This window comes from Symphalangus syndactylus, chromosome 19, assembly GCF_028878055.3.
Source record: "Symphalangus syndactylus isolate Jambi chromosome 19, NHGRI_mSymSyn1-v2.1_pri, whole genome shotgun sequence".
NCBI classification, from domain to species: domain Eukaryota; kingdom Metazoa; phylum Chordata; class Mammalia; order Primates; family Hylobatidae; genus Symphalangus; species Symphalangus syndactylus.
In genome coordinates this window covers 77,296,370-77,312,729 of record NC_072434.2, presented here as the reverse complement: position 1 = coordinate 77,312,729, position 16,360 = coordinate 77,296,370, and the positions used below count along the sequence as shown (strand labels likewise).

The window sequence follows — 16,360 nt, the reverse complement described above, 5'->3', positions numbered from 1 at the left end:
TATTAATAAAATTAGGTCCCCAAACAATGTGAGCACCAAGTTCTACCACAAAGAAACACAAGGCCCAGACATATTTATAGGCAAGTTTTACCAACCCTTAAAGGACAAATCACTCCAATATGTTAAGAAATCTATTTCCTTGATCTTCAAAAAGTGACCCTATAATTCACATGGAAGAAAAAGGGCCAAAAAGAGTCTAGAAAAGCACTTTTCAAAGTGTGATTAGAAATTCTTAGGGGTTCCCAAGAACCTTTTGGGAAGGGTCAGGACGGGGTCCATGAGGTCAAAACCATTTTCATAATAACGCTGAAACGTTATTTGCCATATTCACTCTCATTCTCTCATTAGTGTACTGTGGAGTTTTCCAGAGGCTACATAATATGTGGTATCTTGATAGATTGAATGAAGAAGCAAGTATGAGGCTCTAGCTATCTTCAATTAAACAGATATGATAATCTAGCTATCTTCTATTAAGCCAGGCATTTTTTAAAATGGCAAAACTGTAAAATAATGCCATTCTTCTCAATGTTTGCTTTGGAAAATTTATTACCTTTATTTTAAAAACGTTATATTAACATGCAATGGGTTTGCTAATATTACTTTTAAATGAATTCATAAATAAGCATTAAATATCTTAACTTTTAATTTCTAATAGAGCAAATATTGATGGATATAATCCGCATTTAAAAAACTCTTTGGAGTTTTCAGTAATTTCTAAAAATGTAAGGGGTTCCTGAGACCAAAAGTTTGAGAACTCCTGGCTTAACATAAAAAAGGAAGAAAAATAAAGGGTAGGCTTTTCTCTCTGAATATCAAGACTGACTGTAAAGCTAGGGTAGTTAAATATATAGCAGTAAAAATGAAAACATCTATCCTTTACCAGTTTTGGGCTAGGAGGTGAAGAAACAAGAACTCTCACATGCTGCTAGTGGCATGGTCAATGGTTCAACTGCTTTGGAGAGTGATTTGGCAATGTTGAAGATATGCATAACTTAGGGCCTGGTATTCCAGTTCTACATATAAAAGCCTAAGGAAATTCGAGCGCATGTGAACAGAGAGACAAGAATATGAATTGCAGCACTGTTTCCATTAAGGGAAATCTGGAAACAACCTATGCATCCCCCAGTAGAAATGGGAAGGAAATACAGCAAGCCTAGAGCAAGAGTTCCTCCTTGGAAGGGAGGCCAAAGCAATGGGGAGGGGAAACAAAAGACTTTCAGTTGTATCTGTTTATTTATGAGAAAATAAGAGAGGGAGGGAGAAAGAGAAAGACTGAAAACACAGCACAGTGTCATCACTGAGTTAAATCTGGGTGATGTGTACATAGGAGTTCGTTGTGTTATTTATTCTTCTGAATGTTTGAAATACTACATAATAAAAACAAGCTACTGGGACCACATTCATTTGCATTATCGTTCTGTATAGTGCACACAGTGAAACTGGTTGCCTACAAAGAGAATGTTAAAATTTAAATTCAGGTACAAAGTGGTCTAAATATATACCACAGTCTAGCTCTTCCTAACACTCTGATAGTGTTAAAGGAAGTTTTATTTGTTGTGGGTTTTATAACCAAGCTATTTGAAGGAATGCAGTTGAAGCATGGAGATCAGAGCGTTTCAATCTTCTGGTGTCTCCTAGGAGGTGCCATATGTTGGAATCATTGTCAGCCAGAAAAACATCCGCTACAAAAGTGCATCCTTCTCGGGGAAGTCAGTTTGCATAACTTATCCCAAGAGTAAATTCAGACAATGGGGCAGCATCAAGAATGGGCAGTGATATCACCCTGGTCTGTGGTCATCTCCATTCTTAAGCCAGGTGGATCCAAATATCATCAGCCAAGTGGATTGGTTTGAGGGATTATCAAAATAGTTTTGTCTTGGTTTACACCTTGAGATAGCAGGGGACTAAGCAAGCTAGTTTCATGGATCATTATTCCCAGTGTCCAACCTCCAAATTTCTGGACAGCAGAGTAACTCTTAGCTAAGCAGTGAGGTAGACAAAGTATGAAACACCCTAATTTGTAAGATAAGAATTTATGCTAGTATTGATTATTGTTTCTGTTCAATTCCACCTACATTCATGAAGCATATATGCTATGGTTTGAATGTTTTCGTCTGCTCCAAAATTCATGTTAAAACTTAATCTCCAATGCAACATATGAAGAGATGTGGCCTTTAGGATGTGATTGAGTCATGTCATAAATGGAATTAGGTGCCCTTATGAAAGGGCCTGATGAAGGGAGTTCATCTCTCTTGCTCTTCTGTCCCTTCTTCCATGAAAGGACACAGTATTCATCCCCTCCAGAGGATACAGAAACATGGTACTATCTTGGAATTGGAGATTGGGTCCTCACCAGTCACTGAACCTGCTGGTGCCAGGATATTAGACTCCCAGCCTTCAGAACTGTAAGAAATAAATTTCTGTTTTTTAAATAAATTACCCAGTCTGTGGTATTTTATTATACCAGCACAAACGGACTGAGACAATATATTTTGTGAAGGCACTATGCTAGCCTCCTTGCTAGTGATTAGGGAGTAAAAAATTAAATAAGACATTCTCAACATACACATCTGTACAGGTAGTTGGCACAGGTAAACCTATTTTTATTTATTTAAGTTAGCACTGCCAACTGCTTTTCCTAAGGGGACACAGAAAACTCTGCAAGGAAAGTTCTTGGACTCTTCCCATAACACTATAAAGGTCACTCTTGGTTATGCAAATAGAAGTAGAACAACATATGTTATGGGTTGAACATTTGTCACCTTCCAAACTCATGTGGAAATTAATTGCCATTGGAACGGTATTAGGAAGAAGGACAGTTAAGAGGTGGTTAGGCCATGAGGGCTCTGTCCTCATGAATAGATTCATGTCATTATCATGGGAATGGGTTCCTTATAAAAAGATGAGTTTGTCCTCCTTTCGACTCTCTTTCAGTCACTCACCTTTGGCCATGTTATGATGTAGCAGAAGTCCCTCTCCAAGTGCCAGCCCCTCAGTCTTGTACTTCTTAGCCTCCAGAACTGTGAGCCAATAAACTTCAGTTCATCTAAATTCCCAGTCTGTGGCATGCAGTTATAGCATAAATGAACTAACACAACATCTATTAGCCTACAAATCTCAGATTCTTTTTGTGATTCGGTGGAAATGAAGAGAGGGAAAGTAAATTTGCATGGAGTTAAGTAGGCTTCAGTGAGGAATAAGATAAAGCCCATGACCCTTTCTCTTCAGATGATTAAAATTATTAGGAACTCTGAGGTTTTAGGATAATGTCAGTCAAAGTTCTCTTGTAGGAAAGGACCTTAAAAACCCAAAGAAAACAAGGAAAGTAAGAACCTGTACTAGCGGTCCTTGTTCCACACAGAATATATAGATCATGATGAGGAAGGCCTTTAAGACAACTTCAGACCCAGCCACCCCATAAATGCTAGCTTGTGAGTAAAAACCATAATCACTTGTACCTTGGAGATCTGTATGGCAATCAGAACTAGGGAGGCAACTGGTCTTTAGATGCAACACTGTGTCACAGCAATAGAAGCCACAGCAGTTGAAAACCAAGCCTAGTTGGTGGGCAACATGGCCTGGCATTTGTAAGCAAGAGCAACCATGCAAATAAGGCCAAGTAAGCTTCTCAGGATCTTGGACCATTTAGGATGATGGACTTCATAAAAGCTTGGTGCTGGATTTCCTGCTAACATAAATATATGGAGCTAGAATAATCCACTGGAATGTAAAAGGGGATTGTTATATTTATACCCCACACTAGTGCAGGGGGCCATACTGGTTACACTTACATATCCCAAGAACATCGGCAAAACAACCCATTTGAAGGGCATAGCACTACTATAGAAGTCTGCAACTAGTGCTAAAGAAACATTATTAAGAAAGTCCTTTGGGAGGCCAAGGCGAGTGGATCACAAGGTCAGGAGATCGAGACCATCCTGGCTAACACGGTGAAACCTCGTCTCTACTAAAAATACAAAAACTTAGCTGGGCGTTTTGGCAGGCGCCTGTAGTCCCAGCTACTCGGGAGACTAAGGTAGGAGAATGGCGTGAATCCGGGAGGCAGAGCTTGCAGTGAGCCGAGATCGTGCCACTGCACTCCAGCCTGGGCAACACAGTGAGACTGTGTCTCAAAAAAAAAAAAAAAAAAAAAAAAAAAGAAAGCCAATCTTTATAAAAATCCTTGGAAATCACCGTAACTGACAAGAATAGAGACAGTTAATAAATGATTATGTATTGTTCAATAATTTCATGTTATGTACTGAAAATACTGTATGCAGAATCACATTAGCTCTACCTCCCAAGAGTTGCTATGAATAATCCTGTATACAAGTGTTAGAAGCCAAATTTGTCAGTAGTGTGAAATGTAGGCATTTTAGTTCAGACTGTAAAATTAAGATTTTAAAGATAATGTTCTAGATTGTGAAGAGAAAATTTGTAGCCCCCAACAGAGAATGCTCCAGTATGATACACATGACTATGTCCACAAAGGTAGTGCCAAATACTATATGTACTTGGATAACACAATGGAAAACCTGTAAGCAATTGGATTTGCCTCTACCAGCTTGGAGTAACAACCAGGGCCAGCTACACAATTTGTGGCACTCTGTCAAAAATGAAAATGTAGGTCTTATTGCTCAAAAAAGGAATAAAAATAGATCTTTCTTAAACTACCTAAACTATAAAGCTTTTTCCTTTCTTTCAAAGTCTCCCCCTCTTGATTTGCCATGGTGTTTTTCATTGACCACTTGCATTATTTTTCCATTGCTGCATAACAAATTAGCAGCTTAAAACAACAGCCATGTTTTCTGACAGTGTTCATGAGTCAGGAGTACAGGCATTGCTTAGGTGGGTCCTCTGCTCGAGGTATCTAAAATAGTCAGATGTGTAAAATCAAAGGATGGAATGGTGGTTGTCAGGGGCTGAGATGAGGGGGATATGGGAAATTATTAATCATTGGGCATAAAGTGTCAGTCAAGCAAGGTTAATAAGCTCTAGAGAGCTGCTGTGCAACACTGTGCCCACAGTCAACAAGAAAGAATTGTATGCTTAAAAATTTGCTAGAAGCGTAGATCTCATATTAAGTGTTCTTACCACAACAAAATAAAATAAACTGGAATTTAATCTAATGATAGACTCTGATTCTGGAAATGACATTATAAGGATTGAAGAAACATTATTTTTCTGAGATTTATGCTGAAAGTCTTTCAGTTTCTCTATGAAAGTGAGAAAGGCAATGAATATGGAAAACAGCCTGTTTCCTCATCTATATTAATACTTAGCTCACAGGGTTCCGGTAAAGATGAAGTGAAATAGTGGAAGTCCTTCATAAGCTGTAAAGTGCTATTCAGTATAAGAAGACATTAGTGTTAAAATTAATGACAACAACACATCAACAAATTATTAGCAATCCTATTTGCCAATGAAAAATGAAGCCATAATTTTAGTAAGATCCTACCTCTCACACTGGTTTTTAGAGGTTGACAGTAGGAACTCACACTGTGATCAGTGAGGTAGGAAGAGGGCACCAAGAAATCACTGTAGAAAAGAAGCAATAGAATGGAAGGAAGTTTCCCCTGAAAATACAAGTTCTGCCCTCCGACATACTTGGCTTCTGGCTATTACAGAGAATATCAGGGATACAGAGTACTTTGCTAACAAGAAGCGTGCATGTTCATACTCAGGACTCTTTTTTTTTTTTTTTTTTTTGAGATGGAGTCTCGCTTTTGTCGCCCATGCTGAACTTTCTCAGGAGATTACAAAGATCTTTTCCCTCAGGTTAATAAACACTATCCCAAAGTACTTGGAAATAGTCTTAAAAATGTTGGATATGCAAGAAACAATTTTCAGGCCAACTCTTTTGACAATAGACTCCTCTGTATCTAAAGCAATCCACTATTTGTTATGTCATTCTGAGTCCAGAATTCAGTCCCAATTCACTCCACAAGGTTGACGCTGAAATTGTAGGTAATGAGATACAGTACTCAAGGCAGCTGATGGGTGTGAGACTCTCTGTGATTGAACAGCTTCCCTTAATAAAACAAAATGTGAAGTGCTCCAAGGTCTTTAGTAAAGAAAAGCTGAACGAGAAATCTTTGGGTAAAAAGAAGGGACTTTCTAAAAGCCCCTATATATTTTTTTCTCAGTCTTTTGATAATGTACTCAGGATATGCTGCTCTCCCTTTAGGATTTCTGCTCAATTATAGCCACAACCAAAGTCATTTCCTACTGCTTGTATGGATCAACTAGAAGATCCTTCAAAAAGAACGGTATTAAAAACAAAAGGCACACAGAAAGGGACACAACATAGAGTATACTAAATAGTCAAGCTACAAGTATAGATTTCTGATCCTGCAGTAACCAACTGACTTACTGACTCATGGACCTCTTTTCTTCCATGTTCTTTCTGAATATGACCTTCAGCTGTCACCTTGTCTCACTATTGCTCAGGAGCTCATCTAATCTCCTGTGCTGCCCTGTTCCTGGAAAGCACAAACTTCCTTTCAATTTAAAACCCAAATCTTTTCGTGGATTTCTGCTACCAAGGGCTCTACTACTCAGTTACAGTGTCTGGCCTGAAAGCTAAGTCTCATCCCTTCCCAACTCGTTCTGTAAGTTTCTACCTATTTTATTATGATGCATTGTGACAGCTCCTTCCTCACTCACCCCATCTCCACCCCAGACCTCAAGGTATTCAAAAGAAAGAATAAACATTTTTTGTGTACCTACTATGAAAAAACATGGAATACATAAACAGGAAAAAAAATTGTTTAGGAGGTTTTAAAACAACCTCCTATAGGAGGGGCTACTTACCTAGATTTGCAGGGAAACGTATGCTTCCCAGTACTGATACACCATTTTCTTGCTCTTTTAGAAAATTTTGTCTTTACTGGGGACCTGGATCAGTGTTTCCTTTCTTTCTATATCATAAGGACATTTTGTAGTCCCCTCTCCTAAGTACTCTGCACAAAGCTAGATGCCCCATTTTGCTTAATAGTCTGAGAAGGGCTCCTTCTTCTGCTTGGTTTTGTGGCTGTGCTCTGTGACCTAAAGTCTTCTTGCCTGGCCAGAAGTCTGTGCTGCCTCTTTTATCACCATGGACTTCTTTTGCCTTGCTATGCTATAGGAAAGTTGTTTAAACTTTCTGGAAGAAAGACTTGATTTCTTGACTGAAGTTTTAATTGAAAATACAACCCCCTAGGCTGGAATACAGATACCACGGTGCATTCTTTGTAATATCATTAAATATATCACCTAACACTCACACTCACTGTCATATATGCTATATATGTTATTTGACTCAATCCTGAAACCAATTCTATAATGAAGAAAGTCTCCAAGGACTAAAATAATCAAGGATGCAAAAGCCATTTGTCTGTCTCCAATGACCAGGTTTATACCATTTTAATTTGCCATGAGGGTTAGTAGTCACTCCAATAACATTTAGACAGTTTGAATACATGTTTTGGTGTCAAAGGTAAAAAATAGTTTTTCTCCTTGGTCCCAATACCTATTCTAGTAGGTAACCTTGAGCCCACCCCAGCTTCTTCCCTGTCCTCAGGGTTCTGCTTTTCCCTCAGTTGTCCCTTAACCTGCTCCTATGCCCAAGCCCTGCCGACCAGCTTGAACTTTATCTGGGGCTCTGTTGGAAAATACCATCTTCTCATTTCTCCGGAAGCACTCTCGTGGGGCTGTGTTGAAGAGTGGATTTGCAACCAATTTTTTCATCAACGTAATCCCAACTGCTTTGTGTCTTCCAGAAGTTCCTCAAACTGGGTGTCTTGTCCACCACCATCATTTTCCTTGTTTTCCAAGGCTACTTTGGGTGCATTCATATTTTTACATCTGTCATTTCAGTGGAATTTTGGAAGGAAAACACTATAACCTTTCCTTAGTACACAATTTTGAAGCAAAACCTCTTAGTAAGTTTTCTAATTTTTTTCTAGAATTATTATAGTTCAGTATAACAGAGATCTGAGAAGAGTTTTTAAAAACAAGGAAATACTTCTAACACTAAGGCTTGGCACTCCAAGCTAATGAAGATCCTCCCGAAGTCTGTTACTTCCAGGCATGACAGTTAGGTCTCCAGAGAAAATCACTTAAGAAAGCCTTGGTCCTTGACCAAGTAAAGTTTTCCTTGTATTGTTTTAGGTTAAAAATAAGAAAAGAATGACTCAGCAAGTTTTGGCCTATATATTGTCATTCTGTACAACTCCCTAAATATTTAAATCTAAATTAAAACATCAACCGACTGAAGAATGTCCTTCTCTAGGCCCAAGGACACTTTGACGCAGGAAATTTAAATATTATTTATATGTTGCTTTGTTATGAAATTTATTTGCCTTGCCAACAACACAGTGTGGTAATTTAAAAGCTGGGTTTTTTAATTAACAGTCTTGACCCATATTTTGCTACCAATAAAAGTCTGGTTCCTAACTGTAATTCCATACTAAATTCACTGCTTATACATGAAGAAAAATCTAAATTAATTGACATGTAATTGACATGTAATAATTGCATGATAGAAGTTTAATATCATTGTTCTTTGCATCTGAAAATTTCATCAAGAGCATGCATATGAGTGAAGGGAAAAAGCCCAGCGTACTGTATACATCTGCACAGCCCTCTGCAAATGTTTATGGGAAAAGTTCAGAGGACTTATTATTGGCGGTTGGTTCCTAAGCTGTAAACATTCAACATTACGTAGAGGTAGGTCTTAACACCTTTTCTGTGGCTCACTTTGCATTTTAGACCCTCTCCCACTCAGCTTTGTCCATAGCAGTTTAGATACCCATGATATTCAGAAGACCTTTTGGAAGGTTTGCAATAGCTTGGTTTTACAATGAAATGACAGTCTCCCTTATTTGTGACTTGAAATACTATTTCATGTTTCAATAATTTTAAGCAACTAAGGAGATAAGTAAGGCTCCATGAATAGTATCTATTACAAAACTTTTAAAATAAGCTTATAGATTGTAGAATTAAAACAGACTAGAATTTGTAGAATGTAATAGGAAGGACTGAATACATGAAAACAGATATTTTCACTAGAATTAGACTAGAAGAAACAATTATCACAATTCTAGAAATAAGTATTCATGGATTAACTCAAAGAGAAGCAGATTCAGCTACTCAGTTTTGTAATTTAAAGTGCATTAGTTCTTTGGTCTTGTTGTACCTTAGACATGCTAAATTAATCATTTTATTTATTGTTACCACAGACAATGACTTACTCTCTACCAAATAAAACGTTGGTTTATAAAGAATTATTTCTTTGATGATTCTGACATTGCTTATATTTTTATTGTCTCTTCCATAGTAATGACAAATTGCTATTAAACAATTTACACAGTTGACATCATTAAACATCTAGTTACAATACCTGGCATTACGATATTTTGATTTTGTGAAATGTTATACTACATGCTTTATATTTTAGAAAAATTAAGATCACAGCCACTAGCCACAGAAACATTTCATAGTTCAAAACTTTTACTGATATAATTTCTCTGCCTATTATTTTCAATAATTTAAAATTTTCAATATGTCATGACTACTTACTAGTGCTCATTTATAACCTAAAATAATCTGTTATTCCTATTGCTTAGAATTCCATTATTATACTTAGCATTTGAGGCTCTCTGTAATCTGGCATTTTCCTTACTCAACAAATGTCCTTTCTACCACTCAGTAGTATGAATCTATCATTCTATTCAAGATAATATTTTAAATTGTCCCATAAATGTATCAGGCTCATTCCATCATCATTCTTTTATTCACATTGCTCTCCAAAATGTAACATCCTCTTCTCTCTTTTTACCGTCTATCTATATTCTAGTATTATGATCATTCAGAATACCTATATAATTAATTACCCCTAAAGAAAGGAAATTAGAATCTCACTTCATACATTCAAAAACGTTATATTAAAAAGTCTAAAAATTAAAGTATAACACAGCTAGAAGAAAATATATGTAAATATTTGAACACAGAATAAAGTCTAAATATAAAACCTATGGAATAAATTATAAATTATCACTGGATTTCATAAAAACAAATTTTCATACACTAAAAACCATTGAACAAACTGAAATGACAAAAAACTGAACTCCTATATCAGAAACTGTATAAAAGATACCTTTTTAAGTTTCCCTTTCCAAATATTTCAGAGAACGCCTGAAGGCTGTTTATATCAAGCAAAACAAAAATATTACAGTCAAACATATCTCCAATAAGGATTTTCTGCAGGTTTATTTTTAGGGAATCTGCTTATTTTTGCTGCTTAATTCTAAATCCTCCCATTAGGTATTTTAAATGCCTGGGCTTCATTTTTTTCAACAAATGTTTTTATTGCACTGCAGCCACATGCCAGGAATTGTGCTAGATACAAAAATGTACTGATGTGTAAAACAAATATGATCCCATCACACAACTGAAGCCTAGTGGAAGATAAACTTTAATCAAGTAATCATACAAATTGTGGCTTACAAAGAAAAGGTGCAGAGCACTATGACAGCATATAAAAGCAACTTCACCTATTGGGGATATGGGATATGTATATGTCAAGGAAGACTTCTTATCTACATACAACTGTAAGCTCTTAAAACAGCAGGGGCTCTATCATAAATAGATTCTGCACCTTTCTGCATCTAACACAGTAAGTCTTCTATATTTGTTAAATAATTTGTTCCAATTAAAATTTGAGCTGTCCTTACTAACTAGCCTTCTTTTTCAGCAGTGTGCGTGAAGTCAGCTTTAGAATGATCAATACTGTAGACTAGACACTTTGAGAGACAATTTAAAAAGATACACTTTTATTCTCATGATTAAACAATTTAAAATCTGTTTATATGATTTAATAATCAATATTATCATATTTAATGGTAAAATACCATTTAAACATCAAAGGAATAACATTCATATTTCTTTAAAAAATTATTCACATAATTCATGAACTAAAACAGCTTTAAAATTTTTTTCACTAACAGTACACACAGGTTGTTGAAAGTTTTTTAAAAGCATGTATTTTTACACTGTGTATCCTGGAAGTTTATTTATTACTAATTCACACATATCTTTGCATTGCTTGGAAATATTTAGTGAACCAACATCATCATTGTTTTCTTCAAAGTGATCTGATGTACTGCTATCCAGGACATTAAGTTCGGACACATTTGAAGGCAGGTAAGAACTCACTTGGGATGTTCGTGGTGACTGGCTTTTTTCTAAAGATTTCCAACTACTTCTTGTTTTAACAGAGATGTCTTGACCTCTTTTTGTAATTTTAGAATTGTGCTTACTATTTTGATCTATCTGGTTTTCTTTTTCTTCAGTCCAATGTGTTGAAGATAAATCACTAGCAGAGATACTAGATGCTTCCTCCAAACTTTTATCCTGAGTCTTTGAAATAGGAAATTTTCTGTATGAGTGCACAGGTGACCCGGCTGAAAAAGGTGGGCTAAGGATAGAACTCCTGTCACTATTTTTCTTTTTGGACACTTGTGTGTCACTAGACTTGCTTGTATATTGACTATGTTTTGGATTTTCTGTCCTTGAACTGCTATCATGAGCTTTTAAACTTCTGCTGGTGTCCTCAGTGGTACAGAAATCTTCAGAATAGCAAGGGCTAGACAAATCATCTGAATACTTCAGTTCTGAGATGTTTTCATAGCAACTATTTTTACCTGGTCTCTTGTCACTTATATCAGCCATAAGAATGTCACTATCTGTGGTTTTGACCTGTCTAATATCTATTTCCTTATCTACAATTCTGTCAACAACAGCATCCTGTTGGAAAACACATGGACTTTGGATTTTCATTTCCACATTTCCTCCCAGAATATTTGCAGGGTTAAGCCTTTCTGGAATAATGGAATCTGCAGGACTCACAACTTCTTCCAATGAAACATTATTGATTCTATTTTTACTACAATCAACTGTCTTTTTTTCAGTTGCATATTTCACATTAGTTTCTTCACTTGTGCTGGGATCATCAAAAACTCCACTGATTTGTCTTGAGGTATCACTATTTTCAGTAAAAGATGCATCTGAATCTAAATACTTATCTTTAGGCAGTTGTGGCTTCTGACTTTGTTCTGCAGAGCTTAATAGTTTAACTTTGGATGATGGAATTCTGAATTTTGTACCCAACATTTGTGATCGTGTTTTTCTATATAGTTCTCTTTTTTCATGTACCACCAACATATCAGGATTTGTCAGCTTTAAACGTAGTCTTAGTGTATTTGTTAAGCCATAAAGTAGCCTCCTTTTTGGAACTCTTTTATGGAGGGCACCACTGCTCTTTTCAGAATATTTATCTTCCTTACAGTTTTCAATTTGGTTCTTTTTATACTGAAGACTCACTGACTTTTCACATCCCCCCATAGAACGCTTATCCTTCTTGGATTCAGACTGGCATGTGGATTTGGCAGAAGATTCGGGTGACTTCTTATCCTCAGTCCTATATAACCAGGCTAGGTGAGGATGTATATGAGCAGGACTTGTCACAGGTTGGTCATATAACAAGGACAACTCAACTAACAAAGCATTTAACAAAGGCAACTGCCTTATTGTATTAATTCGATTTTGTTCAGTTTGACATGTTTGATTAGTTGCTCCTATATTCTGAATATGTGGAGCATTCACAAGCACTGGAGGATGCTTATGTGCTGCAGAACTTGGATGTTTTAGACAACTCCTGTGTGTTGGGGGATTTACACGCTTTTTTTCAGGAGAAGCACCATCCAATTCCTCAGGTACATTCATTTGAGGCTCAATGGAGATTTTAGCCTGTGCAGGCGGCGGTTTTTCTTGGGTCAAGTTAGTGTAATACAAAGGAGGAGGGCAAAATATATTGGTCTCCATGTCCAATTCTGTGACTTCCTCATTTAGGGAGCTAACATTTCTCCCATTGCCAGCACCTGAACATGTAACAACAGAATTGGTTTTGCCATTCTCCACAGAACCCACATTATCACATTCGGCCTTACTTGGGAAAACCATTTCCTTCAAATCCTTCTGTGCCTCTGGGATTTCTAACTCCCCCAGCGGCCTATCAGCCTCTTTTGGGCTTGGCTGTGAGGCTGGCTGCTGCAGCTGCTGTCTTTCCTGCTGGGTTTGGGGACTGACCTCCGCTCCTCCTCCTGTGGGGGTGACGGTGAGGGGCCGCTCAAGTTGGCCCAGCAGGCGGCTTCCCAGGTCAGTCAGGCGGTAGGCCAGTGCAATGTCCCCAGTCCGCTCGCCCACTCGATTATGCAGGGGGAAACGTCCCCGGTGACGGTGGGAGCATCCGGAGGCGGCCGACCCCACGACCCTGTGCGCTGCGGTGGCCAGCGAAATGTCGCAGGCCCCCAGGAGCTGTGGGGTGGGCGTCGGGCGCCCAGGGGGCAGCTGCAGCAGCAAGGTGGCAAGCGGGGTCCGCAGGAGCCGGCGGTGCAGCGTAGCAGGCTGCAGGCGGAAGAGGCAAGACTTGCCGCGACCGAAGCGGATGACACCGGGCCACGGTTGGGGGGCGGGAGCGCCGGGGCCGTCAGGAGGGTAAACCAACAGCGTGGGGAAGTCCAGCAGGCGGAAGGCCACGGCGGGGCACAGACCGCGCGGCGACGAGGCCTCCCCCTGCTCCTTTTCCTCCTCTCCCTCCTCCTGCTCCACCGCGGCAGCGGGGGGCGGCAGCAGCCGGGCTTCCAAACGCACCCAGTCCACCAGCAGCTCCAGCGAGAAGAACCGCTCGGACAGCGACGCCGCCATTGCTGTTGCCCCAGGAAACGCCGCCACGGGCTCCGCAAATGAGAAGCTGAAGCCCCGGGTTCTCACGAGAAACCGGAGTAAAAGGCATCGCTCCCTGCTATCTCGCGAGATTTGCGGAAGCGCTCCAGCAGGTCCCGGGCGGTGTCTGTTTTGGGAGTTTTGCTGCTCAATGTATTTGGCCCCTTTGTATGCATACTTGTTGTGAGCCGTTTTTTGCCTCCAAACTTGTATTAAGACAATTGTTAATGATAATGCTGAGGATATAAGTGGTAAAAGACAGTGAGTTTTTTGGGTAATGGTTTTATCACTGCAGATCTTATGTAATTTGGGGGTCAGATCAATATACCTGAGGAATACTGAAAGAAAATCAGGACTCTCCTTCCTTTCCCATGCTAAAGAGAACCAGTTAGTTAACTGTCCACAGTGGGCCATCTCTGTGTCTGCTGTTCTACCCAAAAGATAGTGACACTGCTCTGATGGCCAGGGAGCCCCTGCCTCATAAATTAGAGTAGTACTGAGACAGACACACCACACACACACGGAGTGTGAATACACTGGCAAAAACTCTCCTTGGCTGAACTTTGGTCAGGCTCATCTAAGCCTTCTTTCCGACTAGGCTTTGACTTTGGCTTCCAATCCCATGGAGCCTAAATCACCGAGTTGTAGCAAGAGTCTCGCTACAGCCATTAAGAGAGAACCCCCAACCCTTCATACCTGATTACCGTCGATACCTGATCAAATTCTTCATTTTCTACCATTGGTATCTGACCACTCTGGCCTGACTTCAGCAAGAATCCTATTAGGCCTGCTTAATCAGAACCCTCCCACTCCTGCTGTTTCCTGTCAGTAAGTTTCCATTCACTTGAACCGACGCCCCCTTGGCTTTAAATCCCCGCTTGTCCATGCTGTATTTGGAATTGAGCCCAGCTCTGTATTGAGGTCTCTTTTCTCTTATTGCAGTAGTTCCTGAATACAGTGTTTTTGCCACTTCAACTACTGTCCGGCCCTGTTTTTTATTTGACAATATTTCCAGCTAAGCAATCATGATGCATGAGAGTAATGTTAATGATTCCATCAATAAAACAAATGTGTATACATAAATATACACACACCTACGGAGACACAGAGAACTTACTGCTCTATCCAGATATTTTAAGAAACGTACTCCTAACCTCAATGAGCTAGCCAGCTAGGAATCCAAGGCCAGTATATGGAGAGCCTTGAATGCCATGGTAAAGAATTTGGACTACATTCTGTACAAATTATTTTTATTGAATAAGTACATCATAGCAATATTTGGAAATGTATCATGGGGAGGAATACAAAGGATGGATTCTACTGATTAGAAATTGGATTCAGAGCAATCTATTAGAAGACTACTGCAGTGGTCTGAGAGGCAGATAATTATGACCTGCACATGGTCAGGACTAGTGGAAATTAAAAAGAGATGGCAGAAGAGGCATTTGTGATGGAGGAATTTTAAAATTTGCTGAATGGGAAAGAAAAGTCATGGGTGAAAAATTTCTGCTACTAAAGGTGAAAAGATTGAGGAGGCACAGATTTGATGGAAAAAAATACTCTTGAGTTTTGAGATACGTAGGTTTGAGGTACCTGCTGCTGGGCATTATATATGTACAGCTTTATTCAGCTTTATAAATTATAGTTAAATTATATTGCTTCAGTGCTCAGAAGAACATTGTGAAGCTCAAGAGAAATTCAGAACTGGAGGGATAGGATGCTTTAGTGTGAAGACATGAGAGAGAGGTCTCATTGCAATATATAAATACAAGATACTTCTCGGGCCAGATGCGGTGGCTCACACCTGTAATCCCAGCACTTTGGGAGGCTGAGGCAGGCGGAACACGAGGTCAGGAGATCGAGGCCATCCTGGCCAACGTGATGAAACCCGGTCTCTACTAAAAACACAAAAATTAGCTGGGTGTGGTGGTGCATGCCTGTAATCCCAGGTACTTGGGAGGCTGAGGCAGGAGAATCGCTTGAACCAGGGAGTTGGAGGTTGCAGTGAGTGAGCCGAGATCGCACCACTGCACTCCAGCCTGGTGACAAAGCGAGACTCCATCTAAAAAAAAAAAAAAAAAAAAAAAAAAAATTACAAGATGCTTCTCTTGGCTTTGATAATCTTGTTATATACTTGCAGAGGACACATATCAAGCAACGTCCTCAATGGATAGATGATGTAGAGCAATAAAAAAAAGACATCGTCACAAGTGAAAAGCAATGAGCTATTGAGTCCGTGTGCACCAGAGAAATAGAGTAGACAAAATTCCTCTCAGAAGATATCCTGTAGTTTAGCCTTTTGAGTAAGGTTAATAGTGTGCACTAGTAGCACTTGTATGTCTCTTACATATGAATAGAAAAAGCAAAGTCCCTCTTCTATAAAGACATTATTTCTGCAATATGTAGTTTCTGCAATGATAATAACTTCTCTACCCAGCTACTCTACATGACTGGTATTATAATATATGAATAATATTTGATACTTGTAAATAATGCTAAAGGTAACAAATAAAATTTTGCCATGACAAATAGTTTCCCCATGTTTCTACACCACACATGGAGAAGTAGCACAGTGCAGTAGCTGAGCACCTGGGTT

The 16,360-nt window shown here is 38.9% G+C and overlaps 1 protein-coding gene across 1 annotated transcript; it reads right to left on the bottom strand.

The window, feature by feature from the left end:
* Nucleotides 1-10,792: 10,792 nt before the first annotated feature.
* Nucleotides 10,793-13,844, bottom strand: MAP10 (microtubule associated protein 10). The gene has a single exon (XM_055234441.2). The coding sequence runs from the start codon at nucleotides 13,744-13,746 to the stop codon at nucleotides 11,029-11,031; it is 2,718 nt and encodes a 905-aa protein (XP_055090416.1). The 5' UTR covers nucleotides 13,747-13,844; the 3' UTR covers nucleotides 10,793-11,028.
* Between the last annotated feature and the right edge of the window lie 2,516 nt (nucleotides 13,845-16,360).